General features: G+C 40.5%; 1 protein-coding gene across 9 annotated transcripts in view; it reads right to left on the bottom strand.

The window, feature by feature from the left end:
* Window positions 1-24,191, bottom strand: part of LOC122229688 (LIM domain containing preferred translocation partner in lipoma) — a 680,467-nt gene that overhangs the window by 150,801 nt on the left and 505,475 nt on the right. For all 9 annotated transcript variants that reach the window (XM_042955071.1, XM_042955069.1, XM_042955072.1 and 6 more), the window contains one exon: window positions 9,159-9,285. In XM_042955071.1, the coding sequence (XP_042811005.1) occupies window positions 9,159-9,285 (127 nt within the window). The remainder of the gene's footprint in view (window positions 1-9,158; window positions 9,286-24,191) is intronic.

Here is a 24,191-nt window from a genome sequence, read left to right on the forward strand (position 1 = left end):
GATCTCATGGTTTGTGAGATGCAGCACCACTTTGGGCTCTGGGCTGACAGCATGGAGTTTACTCTCTCGCTCTCTCTCTCTCTCAAAATAAGTAAAGGGGGAGAGAGAGAGAGGAGAGAACAAGTGGGGAATGGGCAGAGAGAGGCAGAGACAGAATCTCAAGCAGGTTCTGCACTGTCAGCAGAGAACTCGATGCAGGGCTTGAAGTCAAAAACCATGAGATCATGACCTGAGCTGAGATAAGGAGTTGGATTCTTAACTGACTGAGCCACCCAGGAACCCCCCTTTTGAAAACTTTTCTTTCCTAAGTTTACTTTTTATTCATTTTCAGAGAGAGAGGTAGAAAGAGAAAGTGAGTGAGTGGAGGAGGGGGAGAGAGAGGGAGAGAGGATCCCAAGTAGGCTCCACATTGTCAGCATGGAGCCTGATGTGCAGCTCAAACTCACAAAGTGTGAGATCATGACCTGAGTCAAAATCAAGAGTCGGATGCTTAACTGAGCCACCCAGGTGCTTCCAAATAAATAAATTTTAAAGAAATAATGAGAAAGTCTGAATTGTAATCCATGGCTCTATCACTAACTAGTTTGCAACTTAGAAAACTCACTCACTTCATCATCTCTAAAAATGAGGGAGTTTTCCTTACACAGTCTCTGATTCTCTCCAGCTCTAACCTTTAATGATTCTAGAAGGCGCTAAATAAATATCTATGAAATGAATGAAATATTGTCCCTCCGTAGTTTACTGTATACCATGTCTTGCCACAGGGAATACGCATTTGTTTCCTCACAATTTTCATTTATATGTTGATTAATTAATTAAGCAAATATTAAACATCTCCTATCAGTCAGGCCTAGTTCTAGAATCGAAGATGGGGACACAGCAGTGAACTAAAAAAAATTATTGCCTTCCATCACATTTACATTCTAGTAGGGAAAGTAGACAAGAAATATTACAAATAAGTAATCTGATGAAAATGAAAAAAAGGGTTTTGGGGATCTCTTCAGCTATTTTGTATTTAAAAATCAAGGAACTCAGGACAGTATACACACATAGGCCCTAACAAGTTACTGACTGTATTATTTTTAAGGACAACCCATTCTTCACTCAAGTTTGAATAAGGAGTATCCAGGAGTGGGTTCATAAAAACAGCAGGCAAACCTACTTCCTCACTTTTCTGAATAACCCTGCCATTCCTTTTCCCAGCAGACAAGACTACTTTCTATTCTTTATTCAGAAAGGAATTTTTGGCCATAGAGTTTTAAAACACTTCCAGCTGTATGACCTTGAATGAGTCATCTGGACTTCAGTTTTCTGGAAAACGAAACACGATTCTGGAGAGTTCCTCAAAGTTTCTAAGTTTAAATTCTTCTTTATGATACTATAAGCCCAGGTTCCCAAATCAATGCTTAAAAATACACTCGATAGCCAAATTAATTAAAAATTAACGTGTGCTGAGATGGAACACATACAATGCTGAGGATTATTTATTTAGTGCTGTAAACATATATTGCCCCAAGCAAACATTTTACCAGAAATCACTACCACAAAAGGAAATATATCTAATATGTCTCATTAGCTAGAAAACATTCTATTCCCATGACCCACAGATACCTTAAACAAAGAGCTGGAGAGAAGCAAAACCAAGAAATCCATTTTTTTTTCCCTAAATCAATATAACCTTTTCTCTAAGCTACGCATTTTCTAATTTTTCTCTCATTGTGGTTTTTGGGGTTTTTAATTAATTAGGTCATTTTTTGTGTGTGTGCGAAAATAAGATCCTAAAGGCCTCAGGCTCCACCTGTACTAAAGGCAACTGTGCACCTGGAGTCATTTCCCAGTTTATAGTTGACAGCATACCTTGGACATTACACTGTTGACACAAAATTATAAAAACAAAGAAAAACAAATTACTCAGCACCTCTCAGCTGAGACCCTCTAAGTGCATTTCAGAGCAGACACGTTATTCCTTGTACTGACAGAAAAGCTAAAGCACAGAACCTGGTGACTGGTCTACCTCCAGGTTTATGACTGATCTGGCAACAGGGTGCAAAGAGTGTGATGGGGTAGAAAGAGAACAGGTTCTAGAGTAGTAGGTCTGGGCCTCACTGCAATTGTGCCATGTAGGGGATCTATGTTATGGGATCTCTGACTTGTAGGGGCGGGTGGTGGCCCTGGAGAGTGGGGAGTCCCTTCATTACTCAGATCCTGTGTGTGTTCATGTGCCAAACAGGGGGAAATACTGTCTGATTCGCAGGGCTGCTGTTTAGCTCAAATGATATAACAAGTAGGAAATGTTTTACAAGCGGTATATAGATAGCAGTAATGATAATCTGGGGGTAGAACAAGACAGTGGACGGAAGAGGCTGATTCCTAGGCCAGTTTAGACACCCAAGTCACTGAACCATCAGAGCAGGATAGTACTTTCCGAATGCAATCTCATTGTCCATGAGATGCTGGAATACCGATCACCGCTTCCCCGACAAGGGGTTATTGGGTGTGGGCCTAGACTCTTCCAAGAACTGGTTTCTGTCTGCTCAAAAAGTTAATTCATTATACTACATGGGAATGTGCCAGCTTCCCCTCACTTGCCTTGCTTTGTTGCTAACTTTGGAAGCATGGATATTAAGTTTAATTCTTTTCCACATGGGAGTCTTCCAGCAGCACTCGGGCTCCAGGTTTTCTTTTCTCCACACCTTCAACAGTATCTCAAATAGTGGTTTGCAGTTTCCTAGGCATCATAGTCCAAATCCCCTAGACATGCTCACTTATCAACAGGTCTTACTAGCACAGAAGAGGAATGGACTACCGTCCTCATTGATTGGGGTTCTCTCTTTCTACTCACAAACATTCGTTGGACCTCCATATTGCTCCCCACTGAGAAGATACACAGCACCAAGTATGGTGAGTTAGTTTTATTAATAAAGTAATTATAGCACAGGCCCACCCATGCCTTTCTTCTCTTGAGGCTTACCACATGCTAGGTCCCCACTGCTGCTTACCTTCTGCTTCTGCCCAACTCTCCTAGTTCCCTCAGAACTGTCTTTATGTAAAATTTCCCAATATACCTCAATAACAATACTCAGAGAGAAACAAACAAACAAAAATCCTTAGACAAATGCCAAGTTCTGTGAAGAGAATTTACCTAGTGCTGTTCTGAAGGCATAGGGATTCTTCAAATAGCTCACTAGACAATTTTGAGACTCACACACTTCACTTTTTTTTTTTTAAAGGAATAAGACAACACTATGTAAGCAATGCCAAGATAATTACAGCTTTGTGTTTAAAAATAAGCTGGTAGATATTTTCATTCTATCCTCAGATATATCACAGTTCTCATTTCCAGAGTTACTACATTCCAGTAATGTTGTCTTGGGTCTCAGGGTCTGTGCAGCCACAACACCATTATTTGGGGGAGAATTGTGCCATGGACACAGGGATCACAATGTGGAACCTCTCCTCCACAAACATACTTTCTCTTTCAATATGAATGAAAGTGCAAAACTTACAGGCTTGGGGTGTGTCAACCAACATGGAAAACTCTTGGATCAATGCAAAAGATGTGGCAAAAATATCTACAGACAAACTCAACTTTCCATTCCATTTCCTCCTCAAAACTGTCTGAAAAATAAAAGCTCCAATGATGGCAACTAGCCCTGTAAACTCCCTAATATTCTGGCAGTGTTGCCTTTCTCCCCGTTCTTTTTAATAGCTAAATTTAAAATTCTGCCTCTCATTTTAAGTTCTGCAGTTTTCTCTAACTTATAATAATTCATAGTTCATCACCTCTTGTTCTTTCTGTACATGTATCCCTGGAACTGAGAATCTCCCCTAGTAAAAACATGCTTTCCTAGTTGCCCAGGGAAACGGGTTGCTCTAAGATGCAAGCCTTGCTGCAAACGATTTGGGCCAAAGACCCACTGCCTGGTTACTGAATCAGATCAGAATTTTCTTCTACCTCCAATTTTCTGGTGTGTTTCCTTTCTTCTCCCTACAGGGTAGTGTTTTGAGGCCCTCTCAAGGACTCCATTGGGAGAAAAGACACTTGGGCATCTTCTAGAGTCCAATTATGTAAGGCTAAGTAGATGGAAAATGCTCAGAGCATGAGGGAGTTTTGTCTTCTCTTTAAAGATATGGATTCACCCATCTGATGGGCTATGTTCCATTCCTTGTGGCATTTACCTAATACTGGAATGAAACAATCCCTGTTTTTTTGAAGTAGATGGAAGAGGGAGTGCATGGAAACACTAAAACTGACATCTTTTTAGGAGAACCATTAACAAAAATGCCCAGCTGAGGAGTAGCTTAGAGAAGTGCACCTGCTTGTAATATTTTATCAAGGTCTGAGTTAAGAAAAGTCAGTTGAGATGTGCTGTAGTTATCAGCAGTTTTCCTCCCCTCATGGTCAACGGAAGGGCTAGTCAGCTAACATGGTTGGTGGGGAGGTATTAGGTGTGCAGTCTTAAAGTAGGTATCTGAATCATGGCAAAAAGCCCATGCTTAGTGTCACATCAGTTAATTCAGGAGTTATACACAGTTAAAATATATTGCCAGTGACATTGAAGTTCTGACTATACAACTAATGGCCCTGGGCAAAGATAGTCTCTCACTTGAAGATCATGACTTGGGGAGGGAAAGGATGACAAGAGGCAGGATAGCCAACTATTGACAATCTGCAGGAACAACATATGCCTTTCTGTAATGGTGATGAATCAGCACAGACTCAAGAGGACAAGAAAAAGTCCAAATCCTGAAACTTATTAACTACGAAACCTTGAACAACTCATTCAGCTTCTCTAATATCTGTGTCCTCCCCTAAAAAAATGAAGACATTGTCACCAGACCTGTCAGTCAGACTGTGACTGTGAATAGAGCTTTTGACAAATATCAGCTTCTGTCACCACCATTCTAATGACTATCATCTCTTCAGCAGTAGGAAAGGTATGTGTCCAGTGGAAAAGAAGGAAACGTGCACAAGAGAAGGCAGCTCAAATTCATTGGGGCACCTGGAGGGCTCAGTCAGTTAAACATCCGACTCTTGATTTTGGCTCAGGTCATTATCCCAGGGTCATGGCATGGAGCCCCAAGTCAGGCTCCATGCTGAGGTTAGAGCTTCTTGGGATTCTCTCTCTCCTTCTCTGTCTGCTCCTCCCCAGCTCTCATTCTCTCTCTCTCCCCAAACAAACAAACAAACAAACAAGCAAACATTTTTTAAAAATTCATTAAAATACTCAAGTTTAGAAGGCAGAGGAATGTAACTATTTCTCCCACCCAAGGAAGGAGTCTTAACATAATTCATTTGTGAAGCTTCAATACCTTTGGGGGGAAGAAGGATGTCCTGTGTAGCTGTGTTGTAATGGCATCTCTAGTTGTTTTAATGTAAAGTGACTTTGCCCTCCCCACAATATCTATATCTATGTCTATGTCTGTGTCTGTGTCTGTATCTGTTTCTGTATCTATATATATGTGTAGATTTATCAACCTATCTATCATCTATCTAGACTGTTTCAAAGTAAGTTGCAGATATCATGACACTTCACTCTAAATACTTCAACATGTTGCCCCTAAAAATTGGGACACTGTTCTGTATAACCACAATGCCACTACCACACATAAGAAATGAATGTTGATGTATTATCTAATATATACCTCATACTCAAGTTTCTCTAAACTTGCCCCGAATATTTAATAGGATTTTAAATTAAATCCGCCATCCATTGAAGACTCCTGCCTTCTTCTCCAACCTTATATCCTAATTTTTGTTCCTTTCCACATTGGTGATTCACTCTAACGATTTTATTCTACATTATGTTAAAATTCCCCTCATCGGAAATGACATCGCTTCTCTACTGTAATCCCTCTTCCAAATCTCTGTTAGCATAATTTTAAAGACGTAACTTTAATGATAACCATTTTATAAACATGCCTTCATTCCTGCTTGGGCATGTCCATTCTCCTTTTTCTTCTGAATTCTCAAAGAACTTTGGCTCAACTTTGATTCAGTCACTTGTCACTTTCAGTCTTGTGTTAGGACTAAACACTATAACCCTGTATATATTCTCTATTAGACTAAAGGCACCTTCAAAGGTAAGATCACTGTCTGCCTATCTCTATATGTCTCCAACAGTTAGCAGAGTAGTCTGCACGTAATAGGCACTTGGTGGATGTTTTCTACCTAAAGTAAATTTTCCATAAATAATCCTGACCTCAACTTGTATTTTGTTCATTTTATCTACTTAGGAGAGAATATCCTTCTTCTATTTTCTGTCTATCCAAAGCTGATCTCCATAAAACCATTCCTAATTATCCAGCTTAAACTTTTGGAGGTAATGTATATGTTTATTAGTGGGATTGTGTTGATGGCAAGGCAAATGTATACATATGTCCAAACCCACCAAGTTGTAGATCCTGGTTATGTGCAATTGTTTTTGTTGTTGTTGTTGTTGTTGTTTGTTTTTTGGGTGCTTTGTTTTGTTTTTTTGGTCTATCTTAGGAAAGCTGGGGGAAAAGTTTTTAGAAGGCAAAAAAAAAAAAGAGTAGAGTCTGGAATCTAATCCAGTCCTGCAATTTATTAGCTGTCAATATTGGGAAGATTACTTAACATTTTGGTGGTTCAATTTCCTAATCTGGAAATAATCATAGCATTTACGAGGTTATATATTTTCTATACAGATAAAATGAGTTAATTCTTATAAAGTACATAAAATAGTGACACCATATTGTAAGCACTCAATAAAAGTTAATCATTATTCCACATTCTCTCTCATGCTTCATAATCCTTATTTGGCTAAATGATTATTTACCAATTGGTGACACATGTTCTATTTTTGGTAGGAACTTAAATTTAAATCAGGTATTATTAATGGATTTTTAATGGGCATATTTTATTTTCTTAAATAAAGCATGGGATAACTTTGATTATTGAGGACATTCTACATGCCAAGAACTTGGCTAAGTGCTTTCTATAAATATTTCACTCAATACTCACAATAACAGTATGAGCTAGCAATTATTTCCATATTATAGATAAAGCAAAACAAAAACAAAGACTGAGTGAGCATAAGAGAGTTGTTCAAGCTGTCCACGCTAGTAACTAGGGCAGTTCTTAAATGCAAAGATAATATTTAACTTATGTCTGTTTCGCAGAGATCTTAATACATATTCATAAGCACAAATACCATCTATGTTCAATTTTCCTTATTGGTATGTATTTAGTTGCTATGATATTTGAGGCATATATACATGTTATGTTAGTTGCTTTTTATTTTTAATATACCTTAATATGGTAACCTTATTTTTTGCTTTTAACATGATATTTTAAAAAGTTTACCTTAGATTCCAATATAAAACTTTTCCCTATATCAAGAACAAGAGTATGATGCACTCTTGGTATATTTTAATATAACTAGAGACTCTTTTAAAATAACTATTCTCCATGCATTTGTCCTATCAAGTTATGTTTAGCTTTTAGTTTTGTTGTATTTCTTTGGATTAGTGCTGTTTCTATAGGAACTACTAGTGTTGATAGAAATTCTAGAAGTCATTTGCTGCACCCTCAAGGTGGGAAATGGGGCTTAAGCAGATGGAGCACATTTCAATGCTGCTTAGCTAGTCAAGGGCACAGAAAAGACCAGAACCAGAATTAATTATTGCCCCTATTGACCTATACCCTATATATAAATCAGTGCTACATTTTTCATATCCTAACCCATTCCATCTATGGCGTGGCTTTGGATCAGGGCCCTCAGTTCACCGAATAGTACATATTCCCAAATAGGAAGCAAGGGGGAGACACGAAAATAGTAAATGTCAGAAAAAATAAAAGCCCTGTGTAATGTTTCCACCTCTGTGCCTCTGCTGCTGCTCTCCTCTCAATGTAATATCCTCTCTCCACATGTCCCAAAAACGACACTACTCAAACTGTGGTCCATGGATGGGTGTTTAAGAAATGTTTATCGCCCTGCAATGGAACAAGTACAAAAACAGGGAGTATTTAGAAAATAATATAACACTTTAATAGAGTAATACATCCCTGTTAGATCTCATAATGGTAAAACTTGGCCTTCCATTTTGTATTGTTTTTATTTCATTTTCTTAGTGATTAATTTTAACTGTGCTCTATACAAATACTGGCCTCCAACAGATGGAGAAAGAAACAGTTTTCATCACAGAAAGTTTGGGAGGCACTGCTTTAAAAGGGCCAGGTTCAGGTGCCACCGATTCCCTTAGAAGGCATTCCTGATGTTCCTGAGGAGTAGAGATTTTAAATTTTATAATATTTAACATAAGTCTCTCTTATGCCTCTTATGGTTTTCTACCAAGATTAGTCATTACTTATGTGTTTTTCTTATCTCTCCTGAATAATTACAACCTCCGAGTACAGGTTATGTATTCATAACACCTCTTAATTGGCATTTAGTTCATAAATTCACATTACACTAACGGACTGGATGAAATAACCATTCATAATTGTTCACAGATTTGGAGAGGGGAGAAGGTTGAAAAAAATACAGTGGGACATCTTTTCCCAAACTTTCAGAGGGAAAGAATTGAGAGTACAGAATTTAGACACTATCCAATTCTGTATTTTGTATATAAATATTTATGTCCTTATTTATTTAAAATGTTTATTTATTTATTTTGAGAGAGAAAAGGGGGGTGAAGAGAGAGGGAGAGACAGAATCCCAAGCATGTTCCACAATGTCAGAGCAAAGCCCAACATGGGGCTCGATCTCACCAACCGTGAGATCGTCACTTGAGCCAAAATCAAGAATCTGACACTCAATCGACTGAGTCACCCAGATGTCCTTGCACGTATATAAATATTTAGACCAGTGAGGAGCCTGAACACATACAGAAATCCTATTTCTGCCTAATTTAGAGAAGCTTACAAATTGTCAAAAATTAGTTTTAAAATCAAATTTGTATTCCAAGAAACTGTACAATACCCTTGTGCTTTTAGTATGAGCTGAACAGATATCACATTTATGGCAGTCTCACAAAGCAATTTCCAGGACCTTCCGTTTTGTGCATGTGCATTCGAACTCCACTGCATCTAGACCCAAATCGTTTGCCAGTGGAGATGTTGATACTCCTCATTATCAAATAAGAAAAACCGAACAAGGCATTCACTTCAGAAGCCAGCTCTCAACCCCACTCACCAAAGTATTCATCAGCAGGTGGATTTTCCATATCATACAGCATCTTCTTGGTTAGGTGTTCAAGCTCATCTTCAGGGCGGAATGAAGGGGGAACAGCTGGAGGCCCCATGGATCCTGTTTGTCCACTCTGAAAGGCAGAAAACACACAGTTAGCTCTTTAAATGCAATCTAGACAATCAAAGCAATCAAGTAGCGTTTGCATTGTACAGGAGAAGGTACTGGACATGGCTACTAAGAGATCTGGGTTTTAGAATCAGTTTTAACATTCTTCGGTGTCTGATCTTGGACACATCATTGTCAGTATTCACCTGTCTTAGTGAGATGAGTCATCTACCGGGCTTTAGAAAACCATGTTTACAACAGTAGGAATCTATTGCATTCAGTAATTGCTAAGCAGTCACTATGGAGCAGTTGTATATTTATAAAAACAAGATGAATAAATTGAGCTTCCCCCCTCACGGAGTTTACAGTCAAATGAGAGGTACAGGCACATTAATAATTAAAGATAAAGCAACTATAGGAACTGCACAATCAGGGTACATAAGGGACCTCTCATGTAGCCTGAAAGGAAGTATTCCAGAGAAGAGGCAGGTGCAGACTAGGACTTATTCAGCTAAAAGGCAGGAAACTTATAGGCAGTGGTTCTTATATTCAGGTGAGAAAAGGCTAACTGGTTTAAGGAGCTCCTGGCAGTAGCGTATTTCTGCAGCTTGTATAAAGCTTGAGATAGGAGATGGGATGGATCTTATGGGGTACAGGGGGGCAGAAAGTGAATGGCCTTGTGCTCTGGTTAAGGTGGTTGAGTAGCTTTTCCCCCTAGTACTACAAACAGCCACATACCAAATGGGGGAGGTAAATCAAGCGCTGATACTGGGTTGGTGTTTAAATAGGTGAGCGAGCCAGAATTATAGCGCTGTCAGGGAGTCAAGTGTCAGGGGAAAGATTATCTGAGATGTTTGACCAAGAATCCAAAGTATGTAGAGAAAAAAGAAAGGCCAGATGCCAGATGTAAAGTAGCTTCGCATGATGTAAATAAAAGGGAATGTATAACGTATAATTCTGTTTTCCTTTGCGTATATTATAACTTTGACCATTTCCGGTATCACATCCCAGAATCTTTAATCAATGTGCTTATAACAGAAAAAACTTATAAAAAGTTAAGAAGTGGGGCACCTGGCTGGCTCAGTTGGGTTAGCATCCAACTTCGGCTCAGCTCATGACCTCACAGTTAGTGAGTTCAAGCCCCATGTGGGGCTCTGCGCTGACAGCTCAGGGCCCAGAGCCTGCTTCGGATTCTCTGTCTCCCTCTCTCTCTGCCCCTCCCCTGCTTGTGTGCATGCTGTCTCTCTCAAAAATAAATAAATACACATTTTTTTAAAAAGTTAAGAAATAATGATGGCCATGAAGACTAATGGAGAAAGCTGGGACTGAGAATGTAAATTCTTCTTACTTTTATGTTTTTAATTTTTAATTTAAATCCAAGTTAGTTAACATATAGTGTAGTATTGGTTTGAGGAGTAGAATTCAGGGATTCATCACTTACATATAACACCCAGTGCTCATCCCAACAAGTGCCCTCGTTAATGCCCATTACCCATATAGCTCATCCCCCCCGCCCCACCTCCCCTCCAGAAACCCTCAGTTTGTTGTCTGTATTTAGGAGTCTCTTATGGTTTGTCTCCCTCTCTGTTTATGCATCCTTAAGTTGTTATCAAGAATTTCTCCTTTCATGAACAGTTTACAAGAATCAGTTCAACAAAACTTATAGCTGCATATTCATTCACCTGTTGTCCTCCTTATACTAAATGAGTTCTTAGATGTGAAAATCCTACAAAGTACAAATACCTGTACAAGTGTTTCATCCTTACTACCAACATGTATTTCAACCACTCCAAGATACATGTTGATTATTTGTGTGATGTCTGAGGCATAAAACGCCACTTAAGCATATGTCAAGTTGTTACTTGGCACCCGTTTGGACCTTTCTCTATATTTATTTTTCATTTTTTAGGTATTTGAAATGCACAGGAAGTTGCGAGTATGGACATGCAGAAAGCCTTTAAAAGGCCCTCAATTTTTTTTTTATGTTGGTTACTAATCTTACATTGGGATTTTATTTCATTGTTGGACACAATCTGGATGGAGAACGGACAACAGTGAATAAACTACGGTATGTGTCCGGTGACAGAGACAAAAAAAAAAAAAAAAAAAAATAGAGCTGCATGCTGGAATCTTTTATTCATTGTGAGATAAGGAAATTTAACACCCAAAAAGATCAGGGCAGGGCTAGTTATGATAAACCCAGGACAAGAGCCCATCCTAGACTCATTTATTCAATAAACATTAAATGTTAAATTTAAGGTCTCCTCTAAAGTGCAAATAGCATTTGAACATTGGAGGAACGATTTGCTAGTGATATTAAACTTTAAATGGCACAGATGTTATCACTTCTAGGAAAATTTTGCAGAAATAATCATAAAATTATATGACCAAGGCCAGTCACAGGAACCATATTTGAAAAAAAAAGGAGGAACCTGAAGTAACAATGTAACTATTCATCCACGGGTAAGAGGTCACTTAAATGCACAATGATAGATACATACAATGGAATGTGAAAAGCTTTTAAAAGGGTACATTACAAATCTATCTGCAAGGTATGAAAAGGTGACATGGCCATGCGATCAAAGGAAAAGATCTAGTTATAGGATAGTAAGTGTAAATGATGGCCCCATTTTTGTAAAGTAAGTACAGTTTAATTATGTACTGTTCTTTTTTTTATTTTTATTTTTTTTTAAATTTTTTTAACATTTATTTATTATTGAGAGAGAGAGACAGAGCATGAGCAGGAGAGGGGCAGAGAGATGGGGAGGCACAGATTCCAAAGCAGGCTCCAGGCTCCGAGCTGTCAGCATAGAGCCCGACGCGGGGCCCGAACTCACAAACTGGGAGATCATGACCTGAGCCAAAGTCGGTCGCTCAACTGACTGAGCCACCCAGGTGCCCCTAAGTACTGTTCTATATATAGGTTGGAAAAAAGTCTGAAAGGACATACACTCAAGTGTTAAAGGGGATTTATCTCTGGGTTTGGAATCCCGGGGACCTTTCAACTTCTAAATTTGTGTTTCTTTTACAATATGTAATTCTACTTCTGCAATCCATGAAGTACAACTTTTTAAATGCAAGGAATTCAAGCGATAAAGATATGTCAGATACTAGCAAAGCCCTGGAACAGGCTTCCAACCCAGGTCAGATGGGGGCCCTGAGAGAAGCAAAAGGCCAAAGGTGCGACGCAGTTGGGTGTGAATGGGAAAAAAGGCAAGTGGTTCTGTGTTTAAGACTGAAGAGGCGAAAGAAAGGAAGGGCCAGCTAATGACTACCATGCCGTACCTGAGGGCCTCCCTAGGGGCCAAGGGCTCTAGGCCCTGTGTGAGACCACAGACAACTCTGAAAACCTGATGAGCTGAGCTCCCTTTTGGCAGAGAGAGACTGACATCCGTAAAAACGCACACTGGGGGGCGCCTGGGTGGCTCTGTCGGTTAAACGTCCGACTTCGGCTCAGGTCACGATCTCGCGGTATGTGAGTTCGAGCCCCGCGTCGGGCTCTGTGCTGACTGCTCAGAGCCTGGAGCCTGCTTCAGATTCTGTGTCTCCCTCTCTCTCTGCCCCTCCCCTGTTCATGCTCTGTCTCTCTCTGTCTCAAAAATAAATAAACATTAAAAAAACAAAACAAAACAAAAAAAAAACGCACACTGAATTTACTTATAATCTCAGGAAGCTCACAAGCCACGGGAAACATATCTACAGACCCTCAGGTAGGAATGTCCAGGCAACAGAAACCACAGTAGGGATTTTCAGCAGCGAGGTGAGCTAATCAGATTAGAAAGTTCTCTCTGGAGCACAGGGAGGACGGGAGAGCCATGAGACTGGAAGGAGGTGGGGAGCTTATCCTAAAATATGTGTGGCCAGAGAGTGAAGGGACTTGCGAGGTGGTGACATTATGGTTAGAGACAGAGGTTTAACTCAGGCACTGGCTTGGGGTCCTCAGGTGAGCTTGTGAACCCTGGATGACTTCAGATTCCCTTCTGTAGAATGGGCCTGTCCAGGTTATCTCGCAGTTGCTAAGAGGATTGAAATCAGAGAGCTTTTGCATGTCATGCTATAGACAGCTTACCTACTTTCAAACCATGGTCACAAAGGGACTCTCTCTGGACCTTCAACCTGCCTCTGAGGGAGGGGATAATCCCAGTTCAGGTGACAGAACTGAAGGCATGGATGGGAAGCTGACCTACATCATGTTTTTCAGACTTGCAATAAGGAGAAAACTTGAGCCCCAAAGAGGGTGTCATCTGACTCCAAAAGCCAGGCATTTTTTCCAACCAAACATTGCTTCCCATGGAGAAAGTGGAGAAATGTCTGAAATATTACCTGTAATGTCAATGGCGTTGGCTGTTTTATTTTAAATCAACAACCATTAAGGAAAACCTGATAATTCCTGCTCCCAGTCTTAGGGCAGACCCTGAGGGAATGGACACACTTTATCATTGTGTGGCCTAATATACATGCTTGCCTTTTAACATAAACAGTGGCAGCCGGAAGGCCAGGTTTGTCCTCTGCCAGCAATTCAGATTCTACCCTTAGCACTTACGTTACAAGGAGAGGTTATTTCCAAGTACTCCCCTTGTCAGGACTTCATAGATTTTAAGAAAAATATGCCATTCCTTTTATTCTCCAATTACTCCCTATTAGCTTTGCAATACAGTTTCTGAAGTACCACATTTGGAAAGTCACTTTCCTTTTCTTTTACATTCTAATCCCCTATCATGCTAACCTTGGATTCCTGGTATTTCGTATGAGGAAGGACCCCAAGACAACATCTCTCCCAGTGCTTGTGAACGTTATTTGGCCACAGAATTTCGTCCCCGCTCCGCCCCTGGCCTCCATCCCCAAACAGGGCACAAAACTTAACATGCATGAAGAATATGTATTGGTAAAAACACAGACTCCTTAGTGTCCATGTGTCTGTCACACCAAGGAAGACGCAGCCCAGGGCTTTCTTTGAAGTTCAGGTCCTGTAATTACTTTAGGGTTTCTCTCACTTCAATTTCTCTTTCTCAGTAGCACCCAGAACGCAGTGCATCCTAAGATGCCCAATTCATCTTTTGATAAGCAGCTTCCAGCATTGTGCTTGGGTAATAGAATATAATGGAAAATTTGTGGGGTGGGGGCTGGAAGGGATGTGTTGGATTGTACTGTTTTTTCTTTCTTCAAACATGGAGACGTGTATGGTATCGGCAATATACTCACTGCAGCATAATAATAATTCCTTGCATTTTTGTGACCCTTTTCAAGGTGCCTGTTTTCACATACACGTAATCTCAAATGTTTATGCAACAGCCCTGTGTAATAGGTAATCCTGCTTCATGAGGAAATGGAGGCCCAGAGAGGGAAAGTGAGCTCCCTCGGTGGAGCCCCGACTGCTGCCAGGGGCTGTGCGAGTCAGGCATGTTTCAACGACACCACAGTGGTCTTCAGTTCCAGGGCCATCGCAGGCCCTTCTAAGCTCTGTTATTTTGGAGTAATTTGGATTTTTTTCAGAGTAGAGGTTTACTGCTAACTAGTGAAACAAAAGTCCTACGGAGCAAACACAAAGCCTCTACATATTCTTATAAGTATCAATATTAATCACTAATATGAGTGTTCTTTGAAATGTCTGCCACTCCTAGAAAAGGCAAAAAACAAACAAACAAAACCCATTATATGACCTACACATGAGTTACTGAGAAGTGGATTTCAGAAGACTGCTTCAAAGTTCTCTTAAACATACCTTTCCTAAGAAATTGCCAAGTGCCAAGCACTATCATAAACTCAAATTATTCATGATTCCCGCCTCTGACAACTCATGGTTTAGGAAACAAGAGACATGAAAGTAGAAAATTACAGTAAGTGTAAATACTAAGCCACAGGGATGAGTTCAATGTTCTGAGATGGGAGAAGGCTGCCAGTAAGGATATATCCTCTTAGTTTGATCTTGAAGGATAAATAGATTTCAAACAATTTAAGAAAGAAAAAGAAAGGAAGGAAGGAAGGAAGGAAGGATGGAAGGAAGGAAGGAAGTCAAGACATTCCAAGAGTAACATGTAGAAAAGAACAGGCATATTAGAAAAAACAAATGTTAAGAAATAGAGGAGGAACAGAGCTAGATGATGAGGTTAGAGAAATGACCTGTGGTCAATGTCTACACTGTTTTAGGAAACAGAGAACCATCAGGAGATTTAGAACTGGGTGTTCACTTTACTAAAGACACATTTTGGAAATATACATATTGGCAACATCTTCAAACACCAAGGCCAATGATGCCTTAAAAATGCAACCAGACAGCATGGCATTTCTGAGCAATTTAATGGCTATTATGTTTAAGGACCCTGATATTCATTAAGTAAGCAGAGACCGCTACCTGCTCACCGAAACTGACTTCCTCCTCTTTCTGAGCACATGGCTGGACTACAGTTTCCATTCTCCCTCGCAGTTAGATGTGGCCATGGGAGGCACGAGAAAGGAGAAACACACCCTGTGGAGAGCGATCCACTGACCAGGCTGGCCTGCCTCAAACTGTTACAGAAGGGAGACTGGGAGGAAATATGCTCAAAGGTTCATGGTTGAAAGTAATGGGAGACTGGTTTATATTCTTTCTATTTTCCTATATTTTAATTTTTTTACAATAAAGTTTTTTACCCTCAGATAAGGAAAAAAAAATTTTTTTTCTTGATACAGAAGTGTCAGAAAATGGAAAATGTCCAAGCATCTGCAACTGGTTCCTCTCTGTCATGGTTTTTTTCTTGCTAGTGGCCCAGGTGATAATATTCCGGGGAAGGCTTATTATGAATACTGTAGCCAAATTTGGATCTAGGTCCCTGGTAAAAGTTATGGGTGAGGCTGTACAAAAATGAGGACTATTTCTGCAAACAAAGTGATATGGATGGAATCCTTGGTGAGCGTGGAAACTGCCAGATTAACACAAATAACAATATCCATCACATTTATGTAACAATGACAGTATTTGAAGTGTTTTACATATTCTTACATAGGAACCCATAAGCACAGAAGAGCTTATTTATCTCTCTAATCTGCGTTCTGCCTTTAACGGGTCCAGTAATTTTGATCAAATCACTTCTATTCCCCGAGCCTTAGTAGCGTTCTGTGCAAAATGATGTTTTCAAAGATTCCTTTGATTCTACCCTATCTTATTTTTGTGCCCATAATATGCAGGGCATATATCATTACAGATATTTATAGGGAAATCACAGATAATTCATATTTTCGGATACTTTGTAGTCTATAAAAACAGACACACACTGAGTAAGTGGAAACATCATCATTAGAGATTTCCATTTACAGGAGGATTTAAACCACTTGTCAGCATCCCCTGAAACAATCTAGAACTTCATTCAGCATTCTGAATCTGAGTAAGCAGCTGGCAGGTCACAGGGTTTCTGCAGCCTACTGAACTTTCACTACATGTAGGGCATGAAAATCAAGAACAAACAAAGGTTAAACGCCTGATGCTCACCCCTCCTCGGGGGGAGCCAAGAAGAACTTCACCATCCCTCCTAAATGCAACAAGAAGCATAGTAAACAGCCTGCACTGGGGTGCAAACAGTGAAGACCCCAAGGAGAACACCCACCACCTTTAATCTTTGTCACCACTGATTTACTATTTAAATATATGCGTTAAGGATCCATTTTACAAAATGGCTACCCTCTCTTTGTCATCATGCCAGCTTCCTGAGTGACTGTGATACTGACCTCGGTGTGGGTCATTTTTCTCCTGTGAGTGTTGACCCACCATTCATTTCCTAGTTACAAGGTGCTAGATAACTTGAACTTAGTACAAATCTGAACCTTACCAGAGAAGCACCGCCCAGGCAGATAAACACTGGGAAAAGACAGCCAAGATATTCAGAGAGATTACATGATAATGAATACTCTATCACTCGGGGACCAGAGCTGCTCACTTTTCTTGTCCATTTGTAATGATGTACAAGAGGTTCCTTCTCTCAGAGGGAAAATAACTTCAATTATGTGTTCTTGAAAAAAGAAACATTGAAATTATCTTCTTTCAAAAGGTAGAATTAGTCCCATTTTGGAGCTGAAAGCCTGCCAGAAAAAAATATATTTCTGATATTTTCCTTCTTTTTATCCCCCCTCCTATTTAACTGTGTCAAGTTTGCAGTTGGCAATTTCCTGAGGCTGCTTCTCCTTTCTGACTCTCACTGAATTATCAAGCTCTACTCTCGACGTCTTACTTTTAATGGAAGGAGCACCCTTTCAGGCCAAGGGCCGAAGATTTGCTGCACACCCACTCTGCCTCAGGTTAAAAGCAGTGAGTGGGCCACAGGGAAAGAAGGGGAAAGGGGAACTGCCTATTAGCAACTAGAAACCCATAACTGAATGCTCCTCACGGTTGCATAGGAGCATAAAAGTGTGTTCTTAGGCCTTCTATTCTTAAGTCCTATTTTCTTGGAGAATGCGTAGCAAGGCTGCAAGGAGGGAGACCCAGAAGTTTTGACTTTAAAAGTTGATTCTAACTTTGAAACCCATTCCAGTCACCTTTCCACTTTCGAAAGTGTAACAGTCTTACAACCTCTTCCGCATATTCCCTTTCCTATGCCAAACACCGATGCCTCCAAATCACCATTCTTAAACCAGATTGGGAGTCACAGCCAAGGACGGGCAATTCTGAGTTATAGCGTGCTAGATGTTACGGCAGCCAGGGGGAAGTACCAGGCTGTGCTGTTGGCGCACAAGGGTGCGACCCTGACGCAGCCTGAGCAGACAGAAAGCGGTTCCTCTCCACACCCACCACTCTCAAACAGGTAGCCTCAAGAGTTCCGGGGCTTGGAACATGCGTGTTCCCAGGCCTGACATCTAAGGCACACTTTCAGTCCTCTGGTGTTTGTTTCTCTACTTTTGATCTTCTCACCCACCAACTGGAAGTTAGTAACATCTATTTCATATGAAGGACCTTTGTAAGATATTAACCATCACATAGATGGCAGTTCTAATTACCAGGAGGGACAGCATACAAACCACTAACAAAGATGATTTTCTTCTTGGAAGTGGAATGTCTGCAGAGTCATATGCTCTCCCAAGTAATGCTCTGCTTCTGTACTTGCTGGTGAAGCACTTCAGGGTAGTCTATCTGAACGTCACATTAACTGTGTTAGCGAGAGGTGGGATTCCCCTGAGTTCTTTTGACTACAGACCTTGAAATACACACCATTCACTGAATGTACGTTTTGCTGGCTCTCCGAATGGTCAACGGTTCCACGTGTTAGCCTTTCGCACCAAAAGATAAATTGCACAGCGAGGCTCTCGTGTTGGGCTCCCTGGAAAAAGTAGCCTCCCTCATGTTTTCCTGCCTAGATGAGTTTCAGGCAAAAAGAGACACAACTACAGATGCTGTCCCACGTGGTAGGAAAGAAGTAGGAAAGGTGACAGGCAAGAAACCCAGATCCTCAGCATCGGAGAAGGAAGATCAGAGATCTCTTGCCAGTCTAACTCACAGTTCCCATTTCATTGCTCTCAGGCAGGGCCTCCTTAAGGGAGAAAATGACTTGCCTCCATGGGGTGATAAGATCTCTCTCATTTTACTCCTCTCTTATATATGCTGTTCCTACCCAAGGCTAAAAGAAGCTGTTTCCACAATACTTTAGCTAAAACACACATGCATCCACCCTCCCCCATTAATTAGGACTTATGCATGTTACATAAGTATAAGGGATTAGCTATAATAATGGCAAGGCAAATACAAGACATTATCTCCATTGGTAGGTTTCACCTCAATGAGATGCAAGACATAAATGTTTGATGAATGGAATGAACTGTCGTTCAAGGTTGTTTTCAAACTAAACCAGATCTTGGTCTTAGCTATGCTCCATTAGTGCCTGGCAGTGACTTCTGGGGGGATGGTTCATCTCCATTCGGTTGCCTGGGACGATGCGAAGAGAGCTAGGTGCTCCAACATTGGGAAAAATAGTTTTACCACCACAAGCTGATTTCTATCTGTTGTCCCAGAGAAGAGCTATCCTCAACCAAAAGCTACATTTTTAATAAAACTGTATCAGACATCACAGTGTCTCTCTTAACAGGACTCTGGATCTGACTGTGGTTCTAATCCACTGTGTTCAAAATGGGGTTTTACCAATTCCTTAGCCTGTCTCATAATTCTTGCCATTATCATGCTAAAAAATGGGAAGCTATTAAAAGAGAACATGTAATATTTACAAATGAATAAAAACATATATGTAAGAGTGCCAGTGTGAGTGTCTATGTAAGTAGGGGTCAAAAAGCAGATACTAGAGGGAACGATACCAAAATGTTAACAGCTCATGCTAGGATGGTGGGATTATGAGTAATTTTTTTTTTACTTATAATTTTTAAATTTTCTACATTATTTATAGTGAAAATGGATGACCCTTAGAAACTCATAAGTAGACTTTATAAAACGTGGGATTTCTGCCTTTTCTTTAGTATTTTCACATATGAAGCCAGAAGGGAATGGACGACCTGACGTGGCGACAATTTGTTGAAAACAGTAAAGGCACCTAGATTTTCAGTCTGATATGCACAGAAACACTTTCCTACTGTACAAGCTGTTTCTATCTAGTGGGCTTGACAGATGCCTGAACGTGACACAAGACACTGAAATAACATGCAAATCAGTTTTTCGGTTTTGATATGCAAATATGACGCTTGGCACATCACTTTCCATGGCTGAGGTGAATTTCTGTTTTTGAGTTTTTCGTGGGAAATGCACGCCAGCCAACAAATGGTTAACTCCCCATATTTCACCTAACACAAGGTGGTTTTCATTTGAGTCAGAAAGGTTCTTGCTCAGCGATCCAAGGCACTTCGGATGCAGAGAAAGGGCGTGTGTTTTGATTGGTAACAATGCCAACGGCGGCTGCAAACAAGTGCGCCCTCCGACAGACGCGTGGATCACGGTGGATTTCTGGGCCCCGGCAGGGAGGCAGGAGGTGTCTCAATGAGAATAACAGAGAAACGGTTTGTTGCCTGACCCGCAAAAATCAAATCAAAGTAGTCCAACATTGTGGGAAGATTAGCTTCTGGCTGGAGATGAAGAAGAAGGAGTCAAAAGTCCTTGCTCCTAGGCTATTTGAGTGGTGTAGAAAACTGTAGTCTCTGGTGAAAACTACATTAAATTATCCACAAATACTAGTAATGAGGCATTAAGGCAATCATCAAGATGATTGAGATACATCCACTTAAAGGACTTCATAAACCAGTCAGGCAGTCGAGGCTCATGAACGAGAAATAAAAGAATGAAGCAAAGCATTGACTGTTGATGGTAGTCAGTATGGCTTAGACACCTGAGACCATAAGCTCTCGGGGCTACCTACCTGCTTGGGTTCAAATCCCACATCCCCTACTTACCAACATCGTGACCCAGGGCAAGATGTTTCATTTGACTAAATATTAGTTGCCTTGATCATACAATGGGGTCAATTGGGTTTCCCTCATGAGTGCAATGAGAAGGTCCATGTAAATAATTTGCTGCCTTCACTAATTAAGAAATTATTATCATCCTCAAAGATATGCTATGTTGTATAAATATCACGTGAACAGATCAATGGATAATATGGATTCAGAAGAAAGAGAGGTTACACTGGACTGGAGCATACCAAAAACATGCCAAGAGGATCAGGGAGCTTGATTTTAGGACCTGAAGGAAAGAGAGAAAACGCTTTGTAGTTCTATGCTCCTTTCTGGCCAACGAAGAACCCCGGTATAATACTCACACACACTAGATTTCAGTGAATACTTTCCAGACCATGAGAGTGTGTTTTCTATAAGAAGAAACAAACCAAGTTAGTGGTTTAAGTGACTATGTTAAGTGACTTAGCCAAAATCACACCCATAGTAAGTGTCAGAGCCAGGGGTTAAACATGAGTCTTCTGATCCAAGCTCAGTGTTTTTCCACTAATTTACAGCTGCCTCTATATATTCATTTAGAGATATGAAACTTACATGATCTATCATAAAGGTTAATCAAGACAGTCAACCTCACTGATTAAAGCATGATGCTAATTATATCAGAGGTTGGAGACCAATGTGGCCCCTTCTACTTTCAGAAACATTGATTGTGGTGTAATGGAGAAAGTGTGGGCTTCAGAAGCAGACAAATCTGGGGCAAATAGCAAGTTATACCACTTCTTTTGTATATAACATTTTTTTTAAATGTCTCTTAGCACTAGCTTCTGCATCTGTAGATGGGGTTAGGGGGCAGATAGGAGAAAGGGAATGCCCCACGTTAGGGCGATTGTGAATAATACCTAAAGTGATACATGCTGCATGCTAATATGTAACAGCTACTCATGACTTGTATTAAATGCTCCCAAACAATCCATCAGATCGGAGCTCCGAATGTCTTTCAAATGTGGCAGGAAGGTGGATCAGGGAAAATGGGTGACTCAGTGTCATTTATCAGTACCGTGGCAGAGGGAACACGAGCACACTCTGATAGTGATTTGAAAGACCAGGAACTTTAATGCTTCTAACGGATTATCAACCATGATTCAAATAACAGTAATTCTCTTGAAGGGATATCCCTCTCCATAAACTCTGAAAGGTGGAAACGCATAAGTGTTTAATTTATATATTTATCGAGGTATAACCGATGAGACCGAAAATAAGTAAGGAATACGGAGTGGGTAGCAGGCAACAAGCAATGTTCAAAATATTTTACATTAACTCATTTACTCATCACAGCCACCCCATCAGATGGTCACTGTTCCGATTTTACAAATGAGAAAACTGAGGCACAGGGATCGCCCTGACTGCACCTGGGAATTTGGGATTTGAATCTAGCCATCAATTCCAGAAAGGGCATATTTAATCACCACACAAAGTGCCTCAGCTGCTTGACCCATCTGCATTTTATCAGAGGGATTTTCTGATTTTTTTTTTTCAGGAGAATTTAATCATATATTACAAAGCCTTGAGCTATCAGAGGAACCCTTCCTAAGGACAAATACTACATTTTATGATGTAGTATTTCGTCTTTGTAGAAGGATGGCAACCGAGAAAATAGCAAACATCCTGGGCAATCTTGCTGCAGAGAGACCGAACACAGGACTTTGAGAGGCATGGTCATTTTTGAGGTCTTCACTCAGGATTCACCGGGCGAAGTAGAACTGCCCTTCAAAAGGCTACTTACTTAAAAAAACAAAACAAAACAAAAAAAGACTACTTCCTTCATCAGTCTCTGATACAAGCCAGAGTGTTAATGCCAAATCTTAAAATAGTAAAAGGAAATGATAAATAGCACTGTACTGAAAGGTGGGCCAAGGTAAACTCCTGCCGAAGACACTAATACTCTTGCATGTGAAAACTAAAAGATAATGCTATGTTCTAGTGACCAAGGTAATATTTTTTGTCTGCCGGGTTATGGCCTAACCATGAAAGACGTACTATGAAAGTATCCCATTGTACGAGACCTAGAGCCTTTCCAAAACGTGTCAGGCAGTAGTCTATTTGGGAGGAAACTTCTGATCCTTGCAGACTCTCGGCAAATTTTAGAAACAGTAGACACACTAGAGATCACTTAGTGGCACATGAGTCACTTTATTAATACCACAACGACTGAGGGTCCAGAAGGAAACTGAGTTTCCCAAGGTCACCTAGAAAATGAGTGGTGGAATCACAAGGAAAGCTCAAATCGGAAAAGCAGGTCTAAGTCAAAACCAGTTAGTTCACTTTCTACCATGAAAGACTCGTGGAGACAGTGATGCATTCTTGATGCCCTATAAAGTATGCTCATTCTTGGCAAAAATGTTGGGAGCCCTAATCTACATTTATGCAGCATTCTGAGCTCCCAAGATGGAAGTTGCTATAAAGTGAAAATCATTGCTGTTATTCTCAGCGAGCCTACACAGGCTGCCAACAGCTGGCACAGACAGATGTGGTCCACAGAGATTCTGTCAGGCTGGGCTGGTACCATCCCCGCACAAGGCTCCTTTCCCTCCGCTTATTAGCAAAGGGTGTTCCTCCTCAGTTTATGCTGACCCTGTGAGCTTCTTGTTGCTACAGGTGAGCTCAGAGTCCTAACCAGGCTGGCTTTAATCCCTCCTCTCTCCTTTGTATCAGCTACTGTTTCCTAATGACATGCCTTTCAGAGGTACTTGTCACATGGCGAGAATCTTCTTCATCTGGGGTCTCACACAACGTGTGAAGATTATACAGTAACATTTGTGGAATCATCACTCTGTATATACGTTCTCTCCTTTAACCTCTGGAGTAATCCAATGACATAAATTCTTTTGCTTCCTCCCTTTACTGATGAGGAAACACACAGAGAAGCTAAATAATGTGCTAAAAGTCACCGAGCTAGTATGAGAAAGAGCTAGGATTTGTACCCAACCAGACGGATTCCAGAAACTGTCTCCCAACTTCCAGTAACTAGATATTAAGACCCAGAAGGATGGGGTCCAAAGTGTCACTCCAGTCATAATGAAATGGTTTGATATAATTAAGTGCCATAAACATGCAAAAGGTTATTACTATAACACCACCATGAATATCATCAAAAACTCTGTACCTATCTCTGTCATTCTAACTCTGCAGTGTAATACGTAGGAAGCAAGTTATTATGGATTCTATTCTTTTTTTTTTAATTTTTTTAATGTTTATTTATTTTGGAGAGAGACAGAGTGTAAGCGGGGAAGGGGCAGAGAGAGAGGGAGACACAGAATCCGAAGCAGGCTCCAGGCTCCGAGTTGTCGGCACAGAGCCCGATGTGGGGCTCGAATCCACAAACTGTGAGATCGTGACCTGAGCTGAAGTCGGATGCCTAACCGACTGAGCCACCCAGGCGCCCCTCTATTCTTTCTGTAATAAAAAAAAATATAATGCAGTGACTGATCTAGGTCATTCAGCAGTGCCTCAGCCCTCAGGAAAATGCTTAACGTTATGGACTCAGACTTCAATGCTTCTTGGATATAAATATGGGAGCCT

This window comes from Panthera leo, chromosome C2 (genome assembly GCF_018350215.1).
Source record: "Panthera leo isolate Ple1 chromosome C2, P.leo_Ple1_pat1.1, whole genome shotgun sequence".
In the NCBI taxonomy this organism is placed as follows: Eukaryota; Metazoa; Chordata; class Mammalia; order Carnivora; family Felidae; genus Panthera; species Panthera leo.